At 39.3% G+C, this 26785-nt stretch overlaps 1 protein-coding gene across 1 annotated transcript in view; it reads right to left on the bottom strand.

Annotated features, from left to right (window-relative positions):
* Nucleotides 1-26785, bottom strand: part of LOC308390715 (protocadherin-15-like) — a 240722-nt gene that overhangs the window by 130853 nt on the left and 83084 nt on the right. Inside the window, exons 10-16 of the mRNA XM_080872975.1 lie at nt 18742-18850; nt 15422-15534; nt 11413-11619; nt 7268-7402; nt 4161-4310; nt 3837-3928; nt 3225-3326 (exon numbers count right to left, since the gene is read on the bottom strand). Of these exons, the coding sequence (XP_080729101.1) occupies nt 3225-3326; nt 3837-3928; nt 4161-4310; nt 7268-7402; nt 11413-11619; nt 15422-15534; nt 18742-18850 (908 nt within the window). The remainder of the gene's footprint in view (nt 1-3224; nt 3327-3836; nt 3929-4160; nt 4311-7267; nt 7403-11412; nt 11620-15421; nt 15535-18741; nt 18851-26785) is intronic.

Below are 26785 nucleotides of genomic sequence, written 5' to 3'. Positions count from 1 at the left end.
CCCTTTCATAATTCACTACATGACACGTAAGGTACAGTAAAAATGATCTCTTTTTTGCAAATTCACTTTTTATCTAACATCTTCATCTGTGTTATCTTCTCTCTCTCTTGTGGTGATTTATTTCATTATTAAAAGTTCCAGACGCCTAACGCGATACTTTAAAAAATGCTCTCTTTTGTTTTTGTTAGCTGCCATCATAATGAGGACACAGCTCATTCTGAGTCCAGATTTATAGTTTTAACAAATCTGTAGCACAGAGAGATATTGATTTGTCAGGTTACATTTTCAGCTGAGATAAATGGGGGTCTGGGGAAATTTGGGGACAATCTCCATGCCAATCACTGGAACCACCTCAATCTGCAGAAGTTCACATTCTATATTGATTTGGCAGCTTCATGGCTAGAAGGATAAAAAAGGATTCTAGTTTTGGAATGACTGAGAAATATTGCTCCAGAAAAGCAATGTGGCATGCAAGCCATACATTATTCTTGCTCTACACATTAGATACTATCAGTCTTGCTGAATTAATGTATTAGAGTTGGTAGGTTGATTCAGAGTAAATGTGAGGGCAGTAAGCAGGTCAGAAAATGCAAAAAACTTTAATGCTTTATAAAGTACCTGAACTTTGGAAGCTTGAGATGAAAGGCATTGCACGTTTTATGTTTTACATTATTTACATTTACATTAGCTTCCCAAAATGCAATCAGAAATGTAACTACTGTTTGACGTTAATAGTAAAACACAAAGCACAAGGGCACAACAGTGTCTGATATCCAGAGGTAACCCATATGGTCTGGATATTTCTGATGTTTCTGTCTGGTAAATTTAACATTGTGAAAGTGTTATGGCAGTAACCTCTATGATTTATTGTCTAAGTAAAAATTAAGTTACTTCATCCAATCAGCGCAATTTCTCCAATGCATAGCAACCAAAATCACAAAACGGCCAACTGCAATTTAGGAAATGTATTCTTAAATAATTTCTTTACGCTAAAACCAAGCAAAGGTTGCGTTACAATTATGTAACATGTCTGTGACAGGTCAGGCTAATAAGACGCGAGCTAAAGTTAATTTCTTGCTTCCAACTGTTTTGGAAGTCTTTCTTCAGAGTTTATTAGATACTGTACCTTCAGTATGAGACACATGTATTTAAACATGTGGCACAATACATTTTTTGCCATTTATATGAAATTTATCAATTGATCTGTCTGAGATGCAGGTTTCCCATAGTCACAGTTGAAATCTTCAGTTAAAAATTCGCAAGCTAAAGTTTAATATTTGCATTTGAGTGTTCATTTCCCAAACTACATGTACAATATTACCTCTAATCAAAATGTCAACTATCAAAATACATTATTTATTTATTAATGAAGCTCTTACCTTATACATCATAAGTGAGCTGAGCTGCACTGTATTCTCAAATCTTGCACAAGCACCAGCACATACGTTTGCATACATAATAGTGCATGAGCACAGTGCGTTATTCTGTCAGAGCTGTGGGAATATCTGAATGAAATTTAGGTGCAGATACTTTATTTGGAGTGACACTACACTACTGATGCTGCACACTGCTGATACACAGACCTTACCATATGCAAAAACGTTCATTTTACACCTTCCAGCATTTTAACCACGTCTCAGGGGAGCTGATTGAATACAGGTGCATTTTTGTCAGGTTTCTAAAGAGAGCAGAAGTCTCCACCTGTGCCCACTGACAGTTCAAATTAAATGTCCAAGTATTCAATCACATCCTCAAATGTATTTTATAATCAGAAATTCAGATATATCTCCCACTGACCTGCTCATCTTACATCAATTTAAAAAGACTGACTTCCTGTTATAGCAGCCTGCCTAACAAGTGATAATCACCTGGGTATTGCCCTGTTCTTTTTCCTCAAGCGGTGTGTAAAGGAAAAAAAAAAAAGAGTCTTGATTAAATGTTTCCCCATGTTTGCACCCAAGTGTTGCTTTTGTTCTGTGCTTCTCATTTGTAAAGCAGGGACTCGGCTTGTTTGTCCTTTCTACAAGGACACACAGTGTTAATTTGTCCTTTTGCTGCGCTATTCCCAAGTGCAGAATACAAAGAACAACACCCATTGAGTATCAGAAAGCTGTGTGGTGATGTAGATCAGCGAGTATGACTTTTGTTTTCATTGATGCCAATTACTCTGATGCTTTTGTGCAGTCTTCTTTATGGTGTTCCTCTATCTGATGATATACAACAAGACAAGAAAACAAACAAAAAAACAAAACTAAGTGGAACACAAAAAGAAGGATGACGTACATCAAAAAGTCTAAGCGTAACTGTTATACACAAAAGCTCATGGCTTGCTCCCAGTGAGTCTCTTTTGTTTCTTGCGTCAAGTTGCAGCATGGAGCGGCACAAAACACTCAAAAAAATCAAACTCTCCGAGAGTGCAGCTGCTACATCAATGTGTGTTCCAGTGGGTGAGTGGTTCAATGGTTGGATTTGCTTCTGTTCTCAAATATTGTACGGTAACTGCTTGAAACTAAAATTTCACATCTCTGCCAGACTATAGCTACGCAAATCAATACTTACAAAGAGTTTAAAATGTATTAGGAGCAGCTGCCTTTTCCATTTAATAAAGCTGGTTGGAGAACGGCAGGGAATTGTGATTTGCTTAAAGTTATGGTCCTTACTGATTCAATTAATGATGTAGAGATGCAGAGCAGGAAACAGGATAGAAGAAAATATTTAAAAAGCCGTGTTCCCAAGTCTGTCCGTACCCCTCGAAGGCAACAGACCATAGTGCACTACATTTGCTTTCTACCTCTCTCTGTGGTATTTCAGATGCCACGTATGTCAGTATTTGTTAAAATCGTTCCTTTTTGGAGTCAGAGACAGTATAATTTTCTCTCTGCTCTCAAGAAGAGGGTGTCTTGAGGCACCCTTTTATTCTGCATTGTTTCTTCCCCCCCCTCACACTCACACTATCCATTTTCTTGTTTCAGACTCCTTTTCAGCTCTATTCCGATTTAAAACTATAATTTAAGATATATATATTTCTAAGAATGAAAACAACTTGTCTGAAAATGGCGAACAGAAAGAGTGACAGGAGAGGGGTAACAAAGTGGGAAGCGACAGACAGAGCTGTGCCGTGCCTGACGATGAGTGTGGACTCTCCGGAAATCTGATGACCTTTTGAGTTTCATCACCAGACAGAAAGAAAATACCCGGCGAATCACAAAGTGAGAAACCCCTACCTTCGGTGGGGTTCAGGCCCGTTGTCCATGGCTTCTACGGTCAACGCATAGCTCTGCCCAACACTTAGCTGCACGCCTGGTGCCACAGTGATGATCCCACTGCTGTGGAAATAGTTACATTTATCTGATTATAAATACTTATCACACTTTCATAGTGGATTTTCTAACTTTACCTGAGCTATTCAAGAAAATCACCAACATAACTTCCATTATGCTATTATTTCTAACATGCATAGTTTGCAAAAGCCTGACAATTTAACTACTACATTTATTTGTATTCTCGATCCAATGTCTAAAGCACTTATACCAAGCAACATCTTAAGCAGGAGTTCTATCCACTGCAATGCTGTGTTGGTTTGCTGGCAACCTTAAGGCCACAATAAATCCCAAGTGACTCATTGTCATTGTTAGGCCTATACAATTTTTTTTATTTCCGCATAGATTGGTGCGGGCGAGCGGTTTCACCTTTTTAGAGCCTTTATGTTTAGCTGAGCGATTAATGGTTACTGCTAGAGATTTCACTCTTCAAAATTGCAACAAAATAGCAAAGAAGCATATTCCCTCAATGCTAAAAAGTAAATAAAACAAAAACAATGCCACTCATCAATTTACCTGTTGCCTATGACAAAGTGTCCTTGGTGACCAGCCAAAATCCGATACGTGATGAGACCGTTTTGACCTGCATCGGAGTCAAATGCTGACAGCTAGGAAAAGACGCATACACACACACACACACACACACACACACACACACACACACACACACACACACACACACACACACACACACACACACACACACACACACACACACACAAATGTGATTCATGTCCAAACACTCACAACATGCTCCAAGAAAAGCTTTAACGAATCATGCTGCTAAAGCTGCCACAGACTAGATGTGTTATTAACCTGTATGCGTTCGACAGTGTGTACCTGTAACACGGCTTCTCCAGGCATCATGTCGATAAACAGGTTCACATTATAGGAAACGTTAGGAAAGGTTGGAGTGTTGTCATTAGCATCCAACACTGTTATGGCCACGGTAACTGCAGTGCTCTCCTGGACACCGTCTGATGCTACAAGCTGAGACAAAGGCAGAAAAAGAAACAGTTAACAAAGCAAAGAGCCAAAGTGTTCCTTCTTTTAAAAAAAACACAGTCTTGATTTTGAGAGGCCTGCTGATGAGAAGGCGGGTGGACTATGCACTGAATCTGTGCTTGACATCTTGAGTTTCCTTAACTTTGTATTTCTCTTAAAAAAAATTAAGGTGTAGGATTCTTTTGATAACAAGAATAATAATAACGTTATTTTTAAATGACGTTACTTCATTAGTTTTATCTTGAAATACTGAGTTGGACCCCCTTTTTTGTCTTAAGTACAATTCATTGCACAGAATCACCAAGGTGTTGGAAATATTAAGCATAGACTTTGGTCATTGAGGTGATAGCATCACACGGTTGCTCCAGATCTTTGGGTTCCACCACAACCCAAAGGTGCTCTATTGCATTGAAAACGGGTGACTGTGGAGGGCACAGTGAACTCATTATCATGTTCAAGAAACCAGTTTGAAATCATCTGAGCTTTGTGACACAGAATATACGTTAAAAAATCGGTACACCGTGGTCATAGAAGGATGGACGTGATCAGCAACGAAACGCAGGTGTTTAAACTACGCTCAGTTGGTGCTATTGGGTCCAAAATTCTGCTGGGGAAAAAATATATATCTCCCACACTACTACACCACCCCCACCAGCGTGAACCGTTGATACAAGGCAGGATGGATCCATGCTGTTTATGCCATATACCCTAAGCCAAGTTGGATGAGTTGTAGCCTCAGTTTCCCTAAGTGTCCCTAACTGAAAGGAGTGACACCTGGAGTGGTCTTCTTCTGCTGTAGACACTGTGCTTCAAAATTTAGCATTCAACAGAAGTTTGCAAAATACTCAATTTTCATTTCTATTCTATTCCATTCGGATGCTGTCTGATTAGAAATATGCATTAACAAGCAAAGAGATGTACCCAATAAAGAGAGTGTAGTTACAAGATGCTTCACAGTATTTACCAAAAGAAGGGACATTAAAGAATTACAAAATCTGTGTACAGAAAGGAAAATAATGGAAACTGTGGAAACTCTTTAATCAGTGCTGGCTGTCTCTAATTTAACCTACACGCAAGAGTACTCCCGGTAACTATCGCCATTTATAATGCATACATTTATTTAAAAATGCATATAAATAAGAAATAGCATTAACAGTGAGAGTTATGCTTAGTCAACCTCGTATAAAGAAGACTGAAAGGATACTGTACAATAAAGGTGAAGCTGGCTGGCTTTTGCTTACTATCAAGTGAGCAGTAATGTTTTTCTGAAAGCAAACTGCTGAGCTCCTCTAAGTAGAGCCTGTTCTTTATTATTGTGTTTTGCACCCTGCCACTTTAAAACATCAGTTTTTGTGGCTTCATAGGTACAAACACGAAAAAAGCTCAACTCGACATGAGAGAAATGTCGAAAACTGATTGTCGTTCAAGTCTTAGGAGCTCGATTAACTTAGATAAAATTAATCACGTTAAGTATGTTGTTTGTTTTTAAATCAACTTTAATGTCACAAGCATGTTTTTAGTCTCCCCTGTCCTTTAGTTCATGCTCTGAGATGTTCAAAGCATTCAAAAGTCAATTAAAGCGCTTCACATCCATGACAAATTTTGTTTATGACCGTGCCTGGTTTCATCTTTTTTTCCCCCAATGTCCCTCCACTCGCCCATAAATGAGTCAGTAGCAGAAAAATTCAAGCGAAAATGTGCATTTCAGCCATGTTTTAGAAATCATTCAAAGCGAATATCAGCAGGAAAGAAGTTTCTTCGCTGATACCAATCTTCTCCACAAGCTCATCTGCCAAGAAGCTGATTCACTCCTTCAAATGAAAATCACCCACCATTTCTCATATCTCTCTCTGCCTTGAGTTTAATTTCTCCTCCAAGGCTTCATGATGATTACTGTACACCTCTGCCTTTAAATCAATACACCAGGCCTTCTGCTTTTTCCATCTTTAACTCCCAAATTGCTGAATACACACTCAAGGACACATAGAGCCGCATACAGTCCCACACGTGCACACACACACAAACACACACTGCCAGAGTTACCAGCCTGAGCTTGTCAGATAACAGCTGCTGTGTGAAGTAACAATGCAGTACATCATATACTGAGATACATTTTGATACTCTGCTTGACATTGGGCAGCTTACATGCGCCCTACCAATGAAGACGCTGCTGGATTAGATTCCACTGATAAATTAAAAAAAAAAAAAAACAAGGAGGGGAAAATGAAGAAAACGCACCAGGTAGACAGAAAAAATAGGGAAAGATGTGGACACAGAAGGACTGTAATCACTGTAATTAGTCTTGTTTGCTACATTCATTTCTACAGTAAGCAACAAAGGCATTAATTACTAGTGACAGTATAATAATTAATACTGTCATTTAAAACTCATTTTTTAGAAGCACTGTTAGGACAGAAAATCAAATCAACTTTTAAAAACATATGAAGGTTGAAGAAATTCCTTCCATGTTTGCCCTTTTCCTTCGCCTTCTCATGATTTTCTTACTTCAGGCCTCTCTATATGCCTCCCTCCACAGTCGGTGTGTTGTTTGTTTGTGTTCTCTGTAACCCTCTGCCCTCTTCTTTCTAATCTGCTTTTTTTGTGTGTGTGCTTCACCTGTACTCACATCCTCTGCATTTTCTCCACTCCTCACTTTATCTCGCTTCTCTCGCCTTACTGCTAAAATGGCTTAAATTCAGGCTCAAGCATAGGTTAAGAAACCCAAGCATATTTTTATTTTTCTGCGTATTCCTCTGGTGTCATTTTATTTCCATTTTTCACTTCTTTTCGTGAGATTTTTTTATTTGTTTTTCCCAAGATCCCTGCTTTTATCTGACTTTGAAGGGGAGTTATTCAAATGCATTCAGACACTTATCTATCGCTTTTCCCCTCACATGCAAACACTTTGTGTAGTGCACACAGACATCAAGCCCATAGAGTACCGTGAATGTGTAGGAGTCTTGTGTCTCTCTGTCGACAGGCTGCACCAGAGTGAGGTATCTTTTGATTCCAGTAGCAGATACAGAGAAAACATGAGAATAGCTGTCCAGTGAGAATTGAAGCTGCGGATCCCGTGTCTGTTGAAGAGAGACATAACAACATTACAACATTTAACTTTTTGTTTTTACCCTTAAATCCTCTGCTGGGGGATCGCTTGCACTCAGATACCGTTCCCTCATGTCTCACTATCATCTACATTAATTACTATACATGCAAACCTGTAGTGAAGTGGGTACACTGGATTGGTTAAAAAAAAAAAATACACAGAGTTTCTGGCCAAGATGATAATTGATGGGCAAAAGTAGGCAAGAGCCAGCTTTCAAACTGTGTTTCTCTGAAATAATTATATTTAAACATTACAAAGCTGAATATATCAGTGGCAAAACACAGTGAATCCACACGCTTCATAAGCAAAACAGCTGTGAACAAAGAAGTGCTTGGACAAGAGATGGTTAAGAATATGAATGAAAAACATCCCTTGTGTTTTCTTGACATAACAATTTCTAAGAAGAGGGCTCAATCGGTGTGTGTCTGGGTGCTATACTCAGTGATGGAGAGGCAATCCTCATCCAAGCCCTCCTCTGACATTACCTACACAGTCATCTCTTCTGTGTGTGTGTGTCTGTTTGTGTGTGTATGTGCGCATGAGGGAGAGAGAGAGAGGGGAGCTCTCATTCCAGATAAGGCTGGCTCAGCAGGGTAGGGTGGGGTGGGGTGGGGGGTGGTGGGGGGGAGCTGATAATGCTGTCGATGTAGCCGGTGTGGATATTGAGTCATAAATAAGCATGCACGTACACACAGTAGCACAGTTACAGGCGCACACAGATACTTGCATTTGTATGCGCACACACATAAATAAAAGTGATGGATGTCACATAAAAGCAATTAGGACTAATCATCATTGTTGGTGCTTAATGCTGGAGGAAAGGCCAGGGTTAGCAATATTAAAAATAACTCAATGTATATCACTTGACACACACATACACAGTCCCGGGAACACACACAAATGCACACATTATGCTCTCTAAGCCCATTCCAAGCTGTTGGGGTCTTTTAGAAAGCAGCGAACCAAAGCTTGTTTTTGTCAAAATGCCTATGCTACATCTTAAACAAACTAAGCTCCTGGGAATGCATCGGCGATAACAATGTTGCAGCACTGTAAATAGCAATTTAAGAGGGAAATGGTTTTACTATCCAGATTCAGAGGGAAATTAGATAGGGCACTTCACACACTGCAAGCAAGGCACAAAGTCGAGATTCGGCAGAGCTTGAAAGAGGGCGGCGAAAATGGACACTTGAATAGACCAATCCCTCATTTCTGTATGGTATGATTAAATACTGTCACCATGCTTCTAGCTTTGTTTACATGATGGTTTAATTTTGTTTCTAGGCAAGAGCTGGTTTATTTACATGAGAGCAGGATTTTATATCAGTAAGGTAAAGAGATACAAAGTGCTTCTAACAGCTGACCAGAAGATAGACCCATGCCCTGATTGTTTAGTCATAGCTTTGGTAGACCTGTCAAGATCTAGATTTTGCGATATGTTCTACATAGCCCCGCCAGCAGCAAGGCATCTGAAGGTAATATACACTCACCAACACTTTATTAGTACAACTTGCTAGTACAGTGCCAAAATCTATTTTTTCTTTCAGGACTTCCTTACTACTTTGCGCTGGAAACATTTCTTTGAGAGTTCAGTGCATATTGACATGTTAGAATCATTCACATTCTCTCGTGTTCTACTGGGTTGAGATCCGACGACTGTAAAGGCCATTTGAATACAGCGAGCTCATTGCCATGTTCAAAAAACCATTCACCAAGTTGAGCTGTTTGATATGACGAGTTAAACTGTTGGAAGCAGCCATCACAAGATTGGTCACTGGGTCATGAAGGGCTAGACATGGTCTGTAACAATCCTCAGGTAGGCTGTGGCATTTAAATGATGCACAGTGGGATGTGCCATGAAAATATACCACCACATCATTATATACCCCCATATCTTTCCTGAACTGCTGATCTAAGGCAGGATGGATACATGCTACAATGTTGCTTAATCAAAATTCTAATCCTACAATCTCAACATTGCAGCACACCTGGCAATGTTTTTCCAATCTTCCATTTTCCAATTTTGGTGATTAGAATTCACCCATATGAATTGTACCCTTAGTTTCCTGTTCTTAGCTGACAGAAGTGGTCCTCTGCTTCAAGTTCAAGAGATGCTCTTCTGCAGACCTTGGTTGTAAAGAGTGGTTACCTGATTTTTTGTTGCTTTTCTATCAACTTAAAGCAGTCCAGCCATTCCCCTCTAATCTCTGGCATCAACAAAGTATACTTGCTCAGAGAACTGCTGCTCACTGGATTTTTTCCTGTTTTTTGGAACATTCTCTGTAAACTCTAGAGATAGTAGCGTGGGGAATTGTCAGTTAACAGTTTCTAAAATATACAGATCAGCCTGTTTGGTACCAACAACCATCCCATATTCAAAGACCCTTAAATCACCTTTCCTTTTGTCTGAAAAAAGATGTATTAGTCGTAAGTAGACTTGTAGTCAAGACCGCCTAATCCGAGACCAAGACAAGACCAAGACCAGAGGGTATCGAGACCAAGACAAGACCAAGACCAAGACCAGAGGGTATCGAGACCAAGACAAGACCAAGACCAAGACCAAGTCGAGACGAGACCAAGACCGAGACCAAGACCGAGACCGGGACAAAAAAGACTAACTTTTGTGTGCTTTTGAGGGCTGACATGATGGTACTGACTGGCCCCAAAGTCATCTGACAAAACAGCGATCACCTCCAAAAACTGTCTAAAGAATGGGAAATATGTAACTGGTTTCAGTTATACTTTATATATAGATAAAATTGTAACATCAAACTGAAGATTATAATCCACAATGTGGAGGGATTTGAGCATGGCTGAGCCACTGTGTGTCGCTGTGTGACAGCTGAGCAGTGAAAGGAAATTAATTGAGGAGCTGCGGCTCTCGCTCAATGGGAGTCGACTATTCTGATTCACTACAAAGCACTCTCTAAGCACGGCTCTTAGAGCTAAAGCTTTTGCGCATGATACATTATTGAACGTTACACTGTGTGTCATGGATACTGTTGACTCCAAATCTCCCGACCACTATGTTGATCTGAGACAGCAAGACCGAGACAGCGAGACCAAGATAAGACCGAGACCAAAGTCCGTCGAGATCAAGACAAGACCAAGACCACGTAAAAGTGGTCTCAAGACCGGTCTCGAGACCAAGACCGGTCTCGAGACATCCAACTCTAGTCGTAAGTTATTAAAATATGTGCTTTTGTGGTCCTATGTAAGCTGCTAATCATGTCTGGCTAACCTGTCACTCAGTTTCCCTCTCTTTTTTGTTATTTAACAATGTTGCTGAAAACATGAGATAGAGCGAAGAACAGAGAGTGTTTTCAATCAGCAATATTAGCTTAATATGTAAGCTAGCACCTGATAAAACAAAATTGTAAAAATAAAATAAAATATCTGCTAGCTTAAGCTGTTATTTTCAATCCCCTGTGTGAAAAGTAGGCAATTAGATAACAGGCCTTTTGTCTGCCTGTTATCAAGGATGTGCCTTTCAGCAGTTGTATTATTTACAACAAGTAAATCAGTAGGATAGCAAAGAGCTTGACAGGCCTACAGAGGTAAATGATCTCTAATACAACAGGAAGTAAAAGGCTAATGGTCTGTTTTCATCTAGTATAGTAAACTTTAACATCACAACACCAATGAGCATTAACATAAGTGAGTCATGTGTCTGTTGTTAGAAGCACAGTCCTTGTTAACACCACTCAGAACTCTGAAGGTCAAGATAGAAGGAAAGCACCGAGCTGATACCTACAGGCGTCTTATTGAGTGCCAGCTATAAAAGAAGTAGATTCAACAGATCAAAATGTTGTAAGAGTTTTTACACATACTAAAAAATCCAAACCATTTTAAAACAGCTGCGTCGTTCTGGTTTTACAAGAACATTTTCATTCTTCACTGTTAGAATTTGATTAATTAGTAACAACAATATTTAGTTTTTGTTTTTGTAATCAATCACAGCTCTGTACATGTTCATCATACCTCCTCCACATCATTATCCAGTGCTATTATGGCCAGTGGTACAGATAGGCTGGCGCTGGTCGCTATGGTGGTTCCCACTGGCGATGCCTCACTGATGTAGCCATGGTAACTAGGCTGCAGGAAGTAGGGTGCCTGGTTGTTTTCATCCAGAACTTCGATTTGAAGGCTGGCGAAAGCTGGCAGGGGGTGGCCGTTGTCCTGTTCTGCCTAAAGGGGAGAGAGGAAAGTGTAATAACAACCAATTTAGCTTTGAATCTTCTCTAACTGACCAGCCATAAATCACGCTGCTAAGCCTTTATGTCTTTACAGTGGTTGACGAAATTACACACAGTGATATGACAGATGCTGCGACTACCCATGTATTACAGTTCCACATGCTGAAAATAGTAACAAGTGTGCTTTTTTTGTTTGTGCTGGTGATTCTGTTTAATCAGTCTGTCATTTTATGAAATGATTTCTCTAAGGAAATTGGTAAGTCAAGTTCAAAGGTTTAAGTGCTGCTGAAAAAGTATGAGTTGATGATTTATTTCTGAGTTCCAGTCTTTTTTTCTTTTTCTTTTCTTTTGTTTTTTTAAGTTTATTTAAGTAACCAGTAGAGTTGTATAGTGTGGCTTCTCTGCTATTTTACAAGTGAAAAATGCTAACATGGATCCGTAATGAAAGTTCAGCTACAGGTCAGGGCTAACGTACTAATTTGAGACCCGTTTTTTGTCTACGTTTGCTTACATTTTGGCAACGTAACATTAGAAGTATGTAGAACTGACAATGAGCAAACGAAAACATGCTTTTGAGAAATTGTCATTTTAAAAACAAGAATCTTTCTTTGCAAAAGCATTCCAACCCTTCATCCAGTGCATTGGCAGCCAGTAGAGCTTTTATTTGGAAAAACCTTTCATGATTCATCACAAAGAATGGATGCCATCTCAAGGTTTTTCTATAGATATTCTGTGGGTTTCAAGTCCACTCAAGTATATTCAGACTTGTGTTAAATCCACATGAGTATGATCTCTTAAAAGATGAACAGTTACTGTGTTTTGGTTTGTTCATATTCTTTTTAATTTTGAGCAGTCTCCGTGTCCCTAATGGTGAGAAATGCTCTTTTAGCATTATGATGCTATAACCATGCTTCACTGTAGGGATAGCATTAGTGAGCTTAATGAACACCAGTGCTTGGTGCTCATCAGGCAGAGTTCTTGGAGTTCATCCCAAATAGTTTTTGGCACATCGGATCATATTTTTTCCTCATGCTCTAATAATCCTTCAATGCATCTGGCAAACTCCAAACAGCACATCATTCAGAGTGGCTTGATGGAGTGTAGTTGATCGTTGTCCTTAGAGAAGGATTTTAAATGTTACAAGAAACATCTGAGGCGGTGACCACTGAGGTGCTGGTCACATACTGTATCTGACCAAAGACCCTACTTTACCTGTTATTGTTTGTACTAAAGTCATGAAACGTCCTTCTTTCATTTCACAACGGCAAAATAAATTGTTTTGTACAAATAAATGTGTACCAATCCTTTTAGTTTACCTCAGGTGAATTATTAAAAAAACAGTGTATTTCTGTTACTTTGCTCCCTTCTGTTGCCTTTCCTTTCATTATTTATTCATTTTTTTGAAAGAGCTATTAGTTGTAAAATTCTGTAAGTATGTGAGAGTAGCGTAACATATATATACATATATATACATATATATATATATATATATATATATATATACATATATATATATATATATATATATATATATATATATATATATATATATATATATATATCCGGTTGTTCAGTCTGACGTCACTAGCCGTGTCTGGGTCTAAACTCCGCTGCAGGTCCATATATCAAACGATCACTATGGGATTACTGAGAGTTGAAAAACTGTCTAAAGTCTTTCATCTTTAATAAAATGATCAGCGTTCTGCTCTACCAGGTGTAACAATTGAGTTTAACATCCAGGCATCCATGAAAACGGAATTTATGACATTTAACGGAGTTAGAAGTTAGCAGGGAGTTAGCTCGCTAGCTTCTATGTAAATACAATATAGCATGTCCTGACTGTGGGGTTTTGGAAACAAATTAAAACGTACAGCTCTGCTATCACTTCCAGCATAAATGAAGACAGAAAACTAAACAGCAGTGACGTTTGTAGGGTTACTGAAGTTGGGCTAGCTGGTATATAATGATGTGCTACGTGACCGCTAGCGACACAGCTATGTTAGCATAATATAAACAAGCTAACTTTTTTTCCACTCGATAAAAGTTAATGTGAGTGTTCTCGGTGGTCAGGAACAAATGTAATCGCATGGCAGGATGCTGTAAAAGGACCAAACTTCAGCCAGGAGTACAACTGAGATAATCCATCCACAATACGAGGTTAGTCATTCATATACTGCTGCATGGGCTGGTCTGTAGTTACATCGTAAGGTTTTAAAAACTGAGCTTAAATAAATGATTAGCGGTAATAAACGCCGAGGGAGGTCAACAGTGATCACTGACTGTTTTAGGAGCTTTTTGAGATCAAATAGAAGAAAATACATAACATTAAACATGTTAACAACACAAAAGCCATATTAAACGCAGACTACTTTAGACCCGGAAGTAGGATTCGTCGCGTCATCACTGAACAACCGGATATGTGTGTGTGTGTGTATATTAGGGGTGCAACAATACTCGTATCGATATTGAACCGTTCGATACAGTGCTTTCGGTTTGGTACGCATATGTATCGAACAATACAAAATTTTAAATTTATTTTATCAACTTTCCTTCTGACGATGCTGTCTGTGTTGAGCGCTCAGTGGATCTGCACTCGACAGTGCAGCCTAGGCGGAGTAGTCAAGTGCAGATTCACTGAGTGCAGGGCAAGCTAGTGAGACAGAAGTTAAGCTCTCCTTGCAACATGGCAAATTGAACCTCCCCCACCCTCATTCAGATGTGGCGTTTGGAACTATTTTGGTTTTCATGTGACGTATGACCCTGAAGGTAAGCGCGTCATGGACAAAACTAAAAGTATGTCGGATGTGCCACGCAATGCTCAATTACATTGGTGGGAACTAGTGCGTTAGCGCAGTTAGCTCGTTAACGTGTTGGCCGTCCAGCCCCACGCACGGGGCGATCCGCGGTAGCTCGTTAACGGAAATTTGCCGTGTTGTGGCGTTAACGTCATTTCAACGAGATTAACGCTGACAGCACTAGTGGGAACACAACGAATATGACTGCACATTTACTCCGACATCATCCTAGTGCAAAGACAAGTGAAAGCAGACAAAAACAACAAGCACGCATGCTACAAACTTTACCCGAGTCATTTAGACAGCCGTTAGCACATGATTCTCCTTATGGGGACCTGATATGTTTAATATGCTGCTGAGAATATAGCCCAGAAGAAGCGGATAGTATAGCTCTTATTTTGGAAAGAGCCATTTCTCTGTAATAAACTCTTTTCCAAAGATGAGTGATTCCTCAATCAGATAGATTTATTTATTTTTATTACTTTGTTGTTTCAGCAACATTAAATTTAAAAACTGAACTTTTGAGTTAAAATATATATTTATAATTTTAATAAATGACAAATTAAAAAGGCATGAACATTTTTTTTGTATCGAAAAAATATCGAACCGTGACACCAAAGTATCGAACCGAACCGTGAATTTTGTGTATCGTTGCACCCCTAATATATATATATATATATATATATATATATATATATATATATATATATATATATATATATATATGCATACTACTATAGCGAATGCTTTAAAATGACTATCATTTAAATGTCTTCATGGCAGACTACTTTTAATCGTCAGGAAATAAATAAACCTAATATAAACAGTCTTTATTAGGACTTAGAGATTTGCTGATCAACTTGATGAATATTTGTAGATTAAAGGCATTAAAAAAGCACTACAGAGTGAACTGGCGGGTTTCTTTGAGGTAGAAGAAACATGCAAGAAAAAAGAAAATCTCATTAAAACTGCCTTGTTTGCTGCTGCAGTGTTTCTCACCTTGATCACCAGATCAAATCTGTGGTAGTGCTCTCTGTCGATGGGCTTCAGTAGCAGAAGTTCTGCTGTGGTTCTGTTTAAGCGGAAATATTCTACATAGGACTCTGGTTTGCCTGGAAGAGAGAGGACAGCAAACACAAACAGTAAGAGCAAACCAAAAATGCATTTTTAACAGAAGATATACTGCTGTGGGAGAGGGGAGGAAACATTTGTGTTAGAATCACTTTATGTTTGCTTGATGGGTTTCTAGAGGGAGAATCCAAGGCAAGAGACTTGGATAATGCTCCCAGTTTAAAGATCGCAGCTCGCAACAGGTACACACCGCCCGTACATATATGATTCCTATGAAGGCTACATTGTTCAATGGGGAAATCAAGCTCTATGTTAGTTCAGAAAGAATGAGGGCCAAGTACGACATGCAGCAAGAGTACAACTGGACAGACGTCTCATATGGAGGACTTTTTTCAAGTTGTTAAATGTTTCCTTCTTTTTACTTTTATTACTATTTACATTTGCATCTTTTTCTATTTCCTTAATATTTTCAGTTTTTAGTTATTAGATTACTTACTGTTTGTTTTAGATTTTAATTTGTGGTCTCACAAAAATCTCATCTCATCCTCCTGTATAAATTACTTTTTTTTTTTTAAAGTTTACTCATATGTCTACATTTCCCTGTTAGATTATCAACACCAGTCTTATTTTGATAGTTATTTGTCTCCTGTGTTAAATGTTTTACTCCCCCTCCTGTCTCATTGTCCTTGATTATCTTTACCTGTGTTTAGTTACCCCGTTGTGTCCCATTTCCTGATTACCCTTTTGTGTATAAATGGTTTTTTGTGCATAAATAGTGCTGCAATTCCCATCTTCTCTGTGTCTTTTTACCTCCTGCGTGTTTCTTGCTTTTTCAGGTGAACTGGCGCATTTAGATGTTTAACAGTAAAATAAAAGCCTCACTTTGATTTATTTAAACTGCCTCCATTAATGGCACTTCAAATATTTGTCAGATCCTTCATTAAAAATCACAAGTAGTGTAACCAAAACCACTGCAGTTCACATTTGTCACGGTTGGACGGCCCTTTCCGGACGACCCTGCTTGTGTTTATGTTTTCTGTATATGTGTTTGCTTCTCCCTCCCTGGTCCTCGGGGTTGTTTACGGAAGTGCGCGCCGTGGGAGAGGCGTGTCCTGGCGACTGTCGTCATTGGGCGTCCCTCTTCGCTGTTGCCGGCCCACCTGCAGCTGATTACCTGACCAGTGGTTGGTAATCATTCCTCCAGGCTAGAAAGGGGTATTTAACCTGGACTCACGGCGACAGTCGACGTGGGATTATTACTCCGAACTGGTATAGTCTGTGCGAGCAGTGTGAGTGTGTTATTCGGCTAGCGTGTGGCTAACGCTGGATTTTCCTTCTTCCTCCAGGAGGGGCGAGCGGAGAAGCGAGTTGGGGAGCACACACACTAAGGGAGTTACTACACGGAACGCACTGGGAGCAAGGGACGAGCACGATTGGAAAATTGCACTTTTGAATGGATTGTTGGACTTGTCTGTTTCACTGTAAATAAACGCACTGTGTTTCTGTGAGCAAGAACCGCGCCTGGGTCCCTCTTTTCCGTGACAACATTAAATATTCCTCAGCTTACTTTCAACAGTAATTTCTGTTTTTAGATTTAGAATCATAATGTTGGATGAGCTGCAAAGCTGCAACATCTTTTTTCTTTGCCCATTGTCACACTTTCTCTAATAATCCTCACTCAGAGAGAGATTAGTTTCATAGGAGGGGTCTGGGAAATTTAATCAAGCCTGTGTCAAGTCATGTCAGTACATTTCTACAGACTATGCACATCCTGACTTGTTGAAGTTGTTGTTATGCTGCATTTTATAGTTTCAAATGGTAATCAAAATATTTTGTATGATGCACAGTTGTCCTATAGTTTTAGATACGTATAAAGCACTAATGAGAAACAATTCCACCTCTGTAATTCTGTAAAATGTTATCTTTCACAAACTGTCCAGAGCATACTTTTTTATCACTGTCTATTTAAGTTGCTTCATCAAAAGCCTTATGGACATTTAGGCCTGGTCTCATTCTCCACTCTGATGGCAAATGTGTGTGCAGCTGTGGTGCTTCTGTAGGTGTGTTACTTGATTCCATTTGATTCAGCACAGCTTATTTATACAGTGCTAGTACACAACAGGCAGCTCAGGGTGCTTTATACTGTAAAGTAAAAACACTGATTAGTGAGAGAACCCCATCAATCCAACAATCCCCTACAACAAAGCACCTGGTAACGGTGGAAAAGAAGAGGTTCAAGAAAAACCTCTAACAAAAAAGGCTCAGATGCTCTCACCAACCTTATTACCTGAGGTTGGTGGGGGGAAATAAATGACAGAAAGCTGAAACCATGAGCAACAAACAGGATGGAACACAAAACATAATGACATATATGAAAGGGAAAATAAATAAATGGAGTTCTCTGTGTATCATGAGCCTAAAACAGTGGGATGGTTTGGTTTGGGATCATTTGATCCAGGTGTAACTAAGCTTTTTTAAAAAGGAACATTTTAAGCCTCTCTTATGCCATACAGGATATGCATACACTCTTAAAAGTAGAGAACATGCATCTCCTAAACCTAAACCGGGAGCTGGTTCCAAAGGAAATGGGCTTGATGGCTGAATGTTCTTGCTTAAATTCTACTACTTAAATTCGGATCATCTAGGACCACCAAGTAAGCCTGCATTTAGACAACAAAGTTCTCTAGTGGAAATAATATAGTACAAGGCAGCCTTTAAGATACAATAATTCATGCGCTTTTTACTTTTATATTAAAATTTCTGAGTGTGGACGTTAGCATTGGGCCTTAAATCTAGCCTAAGGAACCGCAATACCACTGATCTACATTTGACAAGATAATCTCGAAAGAACAGAGTCAGAGCGTATTGCCCTGTGTAAGTGGCATGTTAAATAATGTTTCACCAATCAGTCTTAAAAAAAATATGTGAATTTAAAATTGTTTGGGTAAAAAAAAAAACCCCAACAACAACAAAAACATAAGGATGCTATTTTTCCTTTTCACCTACAGCCAATTTAGATGTAACAATTAACCCAACATGCCTTTTAGGTTGTGGGAGGAAGCCAGAGGACCTGGAGAGAACTCACGTGGGCACACAGAGTACAAGCAAACTCGACACACCAAGGACCAAGCAGGCCAGAGGGTTCTAACCCAGAACCTCCTTGCTGTGACGTGACTGCAAACCACTGTACCGCTTTGCCATTTATTAAATAGCTTCCTAAAATGTTTAGTAAAAACAAACAAACCTACCAATAAGGATGGAATACAGGATCCCCGGCCTGTCAGAGGGAGGTTGTATGTTTCTGTCCTGGTCCACAGCTTGTATGGGTGGAGTCACATTGAGCGGATTCACCTTACTCTGGAGAAATATTTTCCACAGAGTGAGAGAGAAAAACAATGAATCAATCAAACTTGGACATAGGACAGCACTTTTAACATCCACTGCCAACGTTGTGTGTGTGATAACAGAAGCTCTGCTAAAATTAGGAGGAAGACATAGCAATTATTTAATTACTGGTGGTCTGGGAAAAGTTATTTTAATGCACAAACTATATCCAAGCAGAGGAAACATCGGAGCAGCAGAACAGGAAAATGTATTGTTGAAGACAACACAAAATTGGAGTAAATTAAAGAAACTGATGGACATTATGGACAATGCCAGGCATCCTCTGCACACGGCCATTAACAACCAGAAGAGTCTGTTCAGTGACAGGTTGCTTCTCCCAAAGACAAGAACTAACAGACTTAAAAACTCCTTTGTCCCACACGCCATCAGACTGTTTAACTCCTCTCTGGAGGGGAGAGGGAGGGGAAACAGGAGGACAAAGGAGGGAACAACTAAGCTGTAGTGCCTCTTCACCTCACTGTGCAATACCTTGTGCAATACTTTTGTAAATAGTCAATGGTGCAATAGACTCAATACTTGAAATGTGCAATTCACTTGTATTTTTATTTTTATTCCTATTTATTCTATTTATCCCCTTCGTATATTTTATTTATATTGTCTCTGTATTTATATATATGTGTGTGTGTATAACTCTGTAACTTCTGTCGGTGCTGTGCTTTTTTGGAAATCGAATTTCCCAGAGGAACCCACCCGAGGGATTAATAAAGTTCTATCTTATCTTATCTTATCTTATCTTAAATTTAAAAATCACACAGGAGGGTAAATATGCACATCCACACACTAAAATGTATTATATAAGTGCAGCATATAAATGGTAATATATATTGTGCAGTTGAGAATCTGGCTCCATCTGCATACTAACGTGGCCGGGCTATAATGTTGACTTACGACAGTGCGATATTGCTGTGGTCCGTGCAATGAGAAGACCCCCGATGGGAGAAATATAACATGTCCATGGGAATAAATTATGATCACTAAGGAAATAAAATGCCAAACAAAGCACAACAACAAGCCTGCGAGTTTTTCTAAATACGCATCCTCCCATAGACATGCATGCACCGTACACACCTGCTATGACACAACATTTAACTGCTGCACCTGTCATGCACCACTTAAAATCTACCAGCCTTCACCGAGCCATCTTTGCTGTTGCCTGAAGAGGAAGGGAGCGAAAACACCGGCAGAGAAGAAGTTATGGGGAGTAATGGAGTGGAGTAAAAGAGGGTTTAAATATATAGAAGGGAGATGAATCTGTCAGGAGTGAAGGGAGACAGGGAGATGTTAATGCAGCATGGAAGAAACTTAAAGCCCCCGAAAGACAACCAGGTCGCTAAAACACTGCAAGAGTGCCACTGTAATTTTAGTTATTGACACCATTTAACTTTGTCAATGAGGAAAAAAAGCACTGACAACAAGAACTACAAAAGCGATGTGAGAGTCAGCCTGTGATTTGTGACGGTGGAGGCAATACTGTTGTGACACTGTAAATAATTTATCATTCATACTGTCAATTACTCCATCACTCCCGCCACATTATCTACGGGCATACACAAACTTTGATATGATTGTGACGCATCTCCAGGGAAGTCACTCACTTCTATTTAAGCTCTTCATGCTGCTGCATGGCTTGGCTTATTAACTGACTAGCTGGTAAAAAAAGCATGAAGAAATTCTTGAGTCAGTCCACGTCAGCTAAGCCCAAACCAGCAAAACTGATGATTTTTTTTTTGTAGAATTTAGAAAGTTATATAAGCTCATACTTTATACTGGGTCATTTCACTCAATTAGGAACTTTCCTAAACAGAAAAGACTACTTGACCACAACCTGATTTTAAAGCAGGGCTTTTGACTTTATAAACACACATCAGCTCAGTCAGAGATCTCTGGATTTTTTTTTTAATCAGGCTTTTTTATTGCATTGCTTTATTATAAAGTGATCCATCACTTATGTCTATTAATTTTAAGAGACGGTCCAAATTAAATTTTAAACGGTCAAAATCAAATTTACTTAGAAGTGTCAGGGCTCTGGCACTGTCACTGAATTGCTGTTTAGTATTTAAGTTAAGCAACTAACGATTTTGGAAATTAATAAAATAATAAAGTCCATTAATCGCTACAGCCAATTTATACACACGAATACTTTTAAACCATTAAGAAAAACTGCTCAGTAATGTGATTGATTTGGCTTCTATACCATGTAATATTCTTACAACTTTTAAATATAGTAGTTTTTCTGCCTCTTTCATCTTCGGCTGGACTGGGCAAAACTGGGGTTACTCCATGAAGATCAGTTGTTGGCTACTGCCACTCTTAAGCTTAGTTATAAACTTAAGAATTTTATTTGAGTATTTGGTTTAGTCTGATATAACTGGGCCAAATAATAAGCTGGGGGTTAAAAAAAGATCAACATAGCAAGTCAAGCTGCAGGTAATACTGAAAGCTATTTACCTGCTTTGCTCTAGAAAAGTGAAAAGTTTGGACACACCTCATATTTTTTCTTTATTTTCATGACTACTTACATTGTAAATTCTCACTGAAGGCATCAAAACTATGAATGAGCACATATGTAAATATGTAGTAAATAAAAAAAGTGTGAAATGACTCAAAAAATGTTTTAGAGTTTAGATTCTTCAAAAAAGCCACCCTTTAATTTGATTACTGCTTTGCACACTCTTGGCATTCTCTTGCTGAGCTTCACGAGGTAGTCGTCTGAAATGGTTTTCCACCAGTCTTGAAAGAGTTCCCAGAGATGCTGAGCACTTGTTGACCATTTTGCCGTCACTCTGTGGTCCATCTCATCCCAAACCATCTCGACTGGGTTTAGTTCAGGTGACTGGCGCAGCACTCCATCACTCTCCTTCTTGGTCAAACAGCCCTTACGTAGCCTGGAGGTGTGTTTGGGGTAATTGTCCTGTTGAAAAATTAATGATGGTCCATCTAAACGCAAACCAGATGGGATGACATGTCGCTACAGGATGCTGGTTCAGTGTGCTTTGAATTTCGAATAAATCCCCAACAGTGTCACCAGCAAAGCACCGCCACACCATCACACCTCCTCCTCCATGGTTCACAGTGGGAACCATGCATGTAGAGAGCATCCATTTACCTTTTCTGCGTTGCACAAAGACACAGCAGGTGGAACCAAAGATCTCAAATTGGACTCATCAGACCAAAACACAGATTTCCACTAAGTTCCTTCCCTGTGTTTCTTGGCCCAAACAAATCTCTTCTGCTTGTTGCTTTTCCTTAGTCGTGGTTTCTTAGCAGTTGTTTGACCATAAAGGCCTGATTCACACAGTCTCCTCTGAACAGCTCATGTAGAGATGTGTCTGCTACTGGACCTCTGTGTAGCATTTATCTGGGCTTTAATTTGAGGTGCTGTTAACTTGTGATTTCTGAGGCTGGTGACTCAGATGAATTTATCTTCAGCAGCAGAGGTGACTCTTGGTCTTCCTTTCCTGGGGCGGTCCCCTCATGTCAGCCTGTTTCGTCACATTCAAAGTTTTAGCAATTTTCTGGACTGACTGACCTTCAGCTCTTAAAGTAATGATGGACTGTCGTTTCTCTCTACTTAGCTGATTGGTTCTTGCCATAATATGAATTCTAATAGTTGTCAAATAGGACTGTCAGCTGTGACTCCCGCACAACACAACTGATGGTCCCAACCGCACTAAAAAGGCAAGAGATTCCCCAAATGAACCCTGACAAGTCACACTTGTGAAGTGAAAACTATTTCAGGTGACTATATCACGCAGCGCTGTCAACAAAGCAAAAGTTGGCTACTTTGAGGAATCTGAAATATAAGACATATTTAGGGGTATTTATAATTTTTTCCATAATTCAGTGTATCTTGCTTCATAGTTTTGATGTCTTCAGTATGCATCTACAATGTAACAAATGTGAAAAAAAAGAAATAAATAATGAGAAGAAGTGTCCAAACTTATGACTGGTAGTGTTTATATATATGTATTTACATATATGTGCATGTATATATGCGTATATGCTGAGGAACTAATGAGCAAATGGGCAGCCACTGTGCAGGCAGGTGTCTGATCCAGGGAGCAGCGAGGCGATCAATAGCGGGGGGAAAAATCTTGGAGGGCATTTGGTGGTCAGAAGAAGCTTTGTGCTGGCTACCGAGCTACACAAAAGTGCACGGCAAGACTTTATGTTGCAATGGGAACTTGTCACACTCCCATATAACTATATGTGGACAAGTAACAGATGTGAATTTGCAGAAGGAAGCTGAGTGTGTCAGTGCAGGAAAAAACAACAACAACAAAAAATACTGTTATTACAGACAGAGTACTGTATTCTTTGCATCATGCATCTTGTTGCCAGTCAATTGCAGTATGATTTAATGATAAACTAAATTATTGGTCAAGTCTCGGTCAATAATCAGGTTTATCCCTTACAGCTATGAAATACTGAGCTGCAGAGATGGCAGTGTTTTTGAAGTGTATGTGTGAACATGGCCTGACAGCCAACTCCTCGGCATAATGACCAGCATCTTGGGGTGTGTGTGTGTGTATGTGAGGAAGAAAGACACAGAGAGAGAATAGTTATCCTGGCTCCAAGGCTCTGAGGTTGTCATCTCTCATCAGCCTGATTACGACTCAAACTATTACAGTGCCTTTTCTCTCCTCCTCGCTCATTCCTCCCCTCCCCAATTTTCTTGTACCAGGAACAGCAGCTTGTTGCTGTCGTTCCATTCTTTCTATAGCTTCACCTATCTCCCTGCACCTCCTCAGTTCTTTGCTTCCAAACCAACAGGAGACCTGCTGTTGGCATAAAAATACCACCCAGTAACTTAAATGCTCATCAATTCTTCAGGTTAAACCTTTGAGTGTTTCACGAAAAACTGTTGCACAGCATAACCCTTTACCCTTCTCTTCAGTTTCTGCAAGCTGTTCCTGTTTTTTCACTCTGGATGGATTTGATAATGATGTTTATGCAAGCTTTCTTCAGTTCTAAGACTTTTGGTAAAATTCAAATTGTTCCTTTCTCCTTGGTAATTTTGAAATGTGCAGAGCAGCTGCCACTGTCAAAGCACACAGTCTGCTCGTTCATCTAGCCAAACTGCGACACTGGTAGTAAAGGCACCAAAGGCAACCGATGAGGAAAAAAAGCACAGTTTAAGCATTGTGCTGATCATTTAAATGTATGTGAGTGCATATAATATTGTGTATTACTATGTATATAAACACCAATCAGAGAGAGGGAGGAAGGCTTATAGCTGCTGTAATTTCTTTCAAGAGAAATGATTACATTTGACCAAAATAGTGACACTGTAAGGCATAAAAGAGCACTGTTGGTTCAGTGTTTCAGTGTCAAAGTGTAACCATAAGAAGAAGAATCTCTGCACAGTGCATTAGAAGCAAATCAGAAACAGAAAATATAACATGCAAATTTAATATAGTGTGTGTCATTCAAACAGTCAAAGTTCTCATTATTCTGAAAGCGGGAAGTAGATATTCATCTACAACTGCTGTCATGCTAGCCAAATCATGGGTTATGAGAAAAAGAGATTTTGCATTTATTTATTCCAAGAATACGCCATTGAACTTTCTTTTTATCTTTAAGCAAAGGCCAGAACTGACAATTATACTGTATTAACCAAGACCACAGGGGTTGATTAATACAGACAAATCTTCCTAGAAGGCCTCAGTTACAGACACACTCATACTTTGACTAACTTGTGGACAAAGGAAATATATAAAGGCTTAAGCCTGCTTTGCAAAAGCAATGCTTGATTTTTAATGAAAAATGAACTACCTTGAAAAATGAATAAAAAGGTACAATTAAAGCAGTTATTTGTTATGTTCTGCACTAAAAAGAAGAACTTTAAAATTATGAACTGAATTCACAAAATAAAAAAATAAATAAAGTCAAACCCATTCCCGCAAATTTTAATTCCAAGTAAGGAAGGAAGTAATCTCCAAAACTGCTTTATTTCTCCCTTACCTTTCATAACTCAGAGACATCTTTTGTTATTTTCTTTTTGCCAGTGCTCATGTCTTTTAAATTTCCATACAGAAATACAAAATATATACAATTTTCCAGATATCTGTGATAAAGAAACTACATTACTTTCTCTTTCAATGCATCTCATGACAAAAATAAATAAATAAAAGTGTGAATTTAAAGTTCTAATTTCTTTATTCATGGGGATTTTTGACAGTCGGGAGGCAGATACAAGACACAAATGACTTTGGTGTATTCTCATAAAAAGTTTGTGGAATTGAGACAGAATTGTGTGAATGAGAGAGAAACAAGAGGAAAGGTGCACATGTAAGGTGTAGAGATACTGAAAATAGATTAGTTTAAATACTGCAGCTGGGGTTTTTAAACTCATCATGGACAATGCCCTTCTCCGTTGTTTTGGATGGACGGACAGTACACAACGTAGGTGAAGAGAATGCAGGCAGGGTGGAATGGGTGGAGATGAGTGTCAGGGGTGATTTGTGACAGAAGGATAGCAGCAAGAGTGAAAGGGAAGATTTACAAGATGGTAGTGAGACCTGCTATGATGTATGGCTTAGAGACAGCGGCACTAAAAAAAGACAGGAGGCCAGGGTGGAGGTGGCAAAGCTAAATATGTTACGGTTTTCAATTGGAGCTACCAAGATGCACGGGATTAGACATGAGTGTATCAGAGGGACGGCTCAGGGTGAGCAGATTGAGGACAAAGTTAGAGAGACAAGACTGAGGTGGTTTGGACATGTGGAGAGGAGGGGTAGTGGATATACTGGACAAAGCATGGTGAGTACAGAGTTACTAGAACGGCAAAGAGGACGATCACGGATCACAGATGTAGTGTCCTCCTTCAGCAACAAGCTGCATGTCCCCCTTCACTACATCACTGCATGATGTAGTGAAGGGGGACATTTGGCGTGACAAAGGAGGGTGAGATGAAATGATGCTCTGTGGTGGGAGCAGCCTAAAGATAAATAAGACTGTATTCTTTAGAGGACAGCTCTATATGAAGGACCTTTTTCATTCTGACCTGTCATAGCAGTAAATACATGGCAGTCATTTGCCTAAGGTAATCTGTTATGAAATAGATTTCTTAATGATTTTCCTTAATGATGATCATGTGGGTGCTGGCAGTCAAATAGGTTTCCTAAATATGCGCCTTAATTTGACTTCTGCACTGCTCCCAACTCGTGTAAAGAGAGAACGCAGTCTGAAATTCATTAATAGTGAATATAAAGTTTACAGAAAGATGAGGCCAAGCAACCACAGCTTATCTGACTGACTCCAATTTTTATTGCTGTGATTGCATAAGATCAGAAAAACTGATATCAGCGAAGCGTCTGGAGTAAGCAAGAGCTCTGTATTGGGAGAAAATCGACAAGTGAGAAACAATCTTGGTGTTTGAAGCGACTTGGGGTTTTTTGTGTGTGTTTTTTTCCTATATTTCTTTGGGTTTTAAGGACACTAAACCCAACACTAAACACTTGCCACATAACAAGGGTTTTGTGACCCCTCAAGATTTGCAGAATCTGCCCCGTAACACTTGTTCATGCAGAAGAGAGTAATAGCTGGATCTATGAAAGACATAAACTTTGACTGTCAAGAGCACTTTGAAGGCCACACATAGTATCATTTTGTGACATATATCAGGGTAGCAGTTTCATCCGCCATACAATTTTGCCATAATCAAAGGAAAAAAAACAGCTATTTGTATTTCAAAAATAGAAAACCAAGACATTCCCTGTATACAATGATGCTCATTAGTCATTTGTATAGACAGTATAGTAAAATCCTCTTTTTATGCAAATTGTAACTCCCAGGAAAAACAGTTTGTTTCTGCCTAGCCCCTCCCCCCCTTTCTCTTTCACTCCCCTCTCCCCATCCACCAGATCCCCCCCCCCCCCCATCTCC

The sequence above is a fragment of the Rhamphochromis sp. 'chilingali' genome (assembly GCF_963969265.1).
Source record: "Rhamphochromis sp. 'chilingali' genome assembly, chromosome: 22".
In the NCBI taxonomy this organism is placed as follows: domain Eukaryota; kingdom Metazoa; phylum Chordata; class Actinopteri; order Cichliformes; family Cichlidae; genus Rhamphochromis; species Rhamphochromis sp. 'chilingali'.
This window is presented reverse-complemented; position numbering and strand designations above follow the sequence as displayed.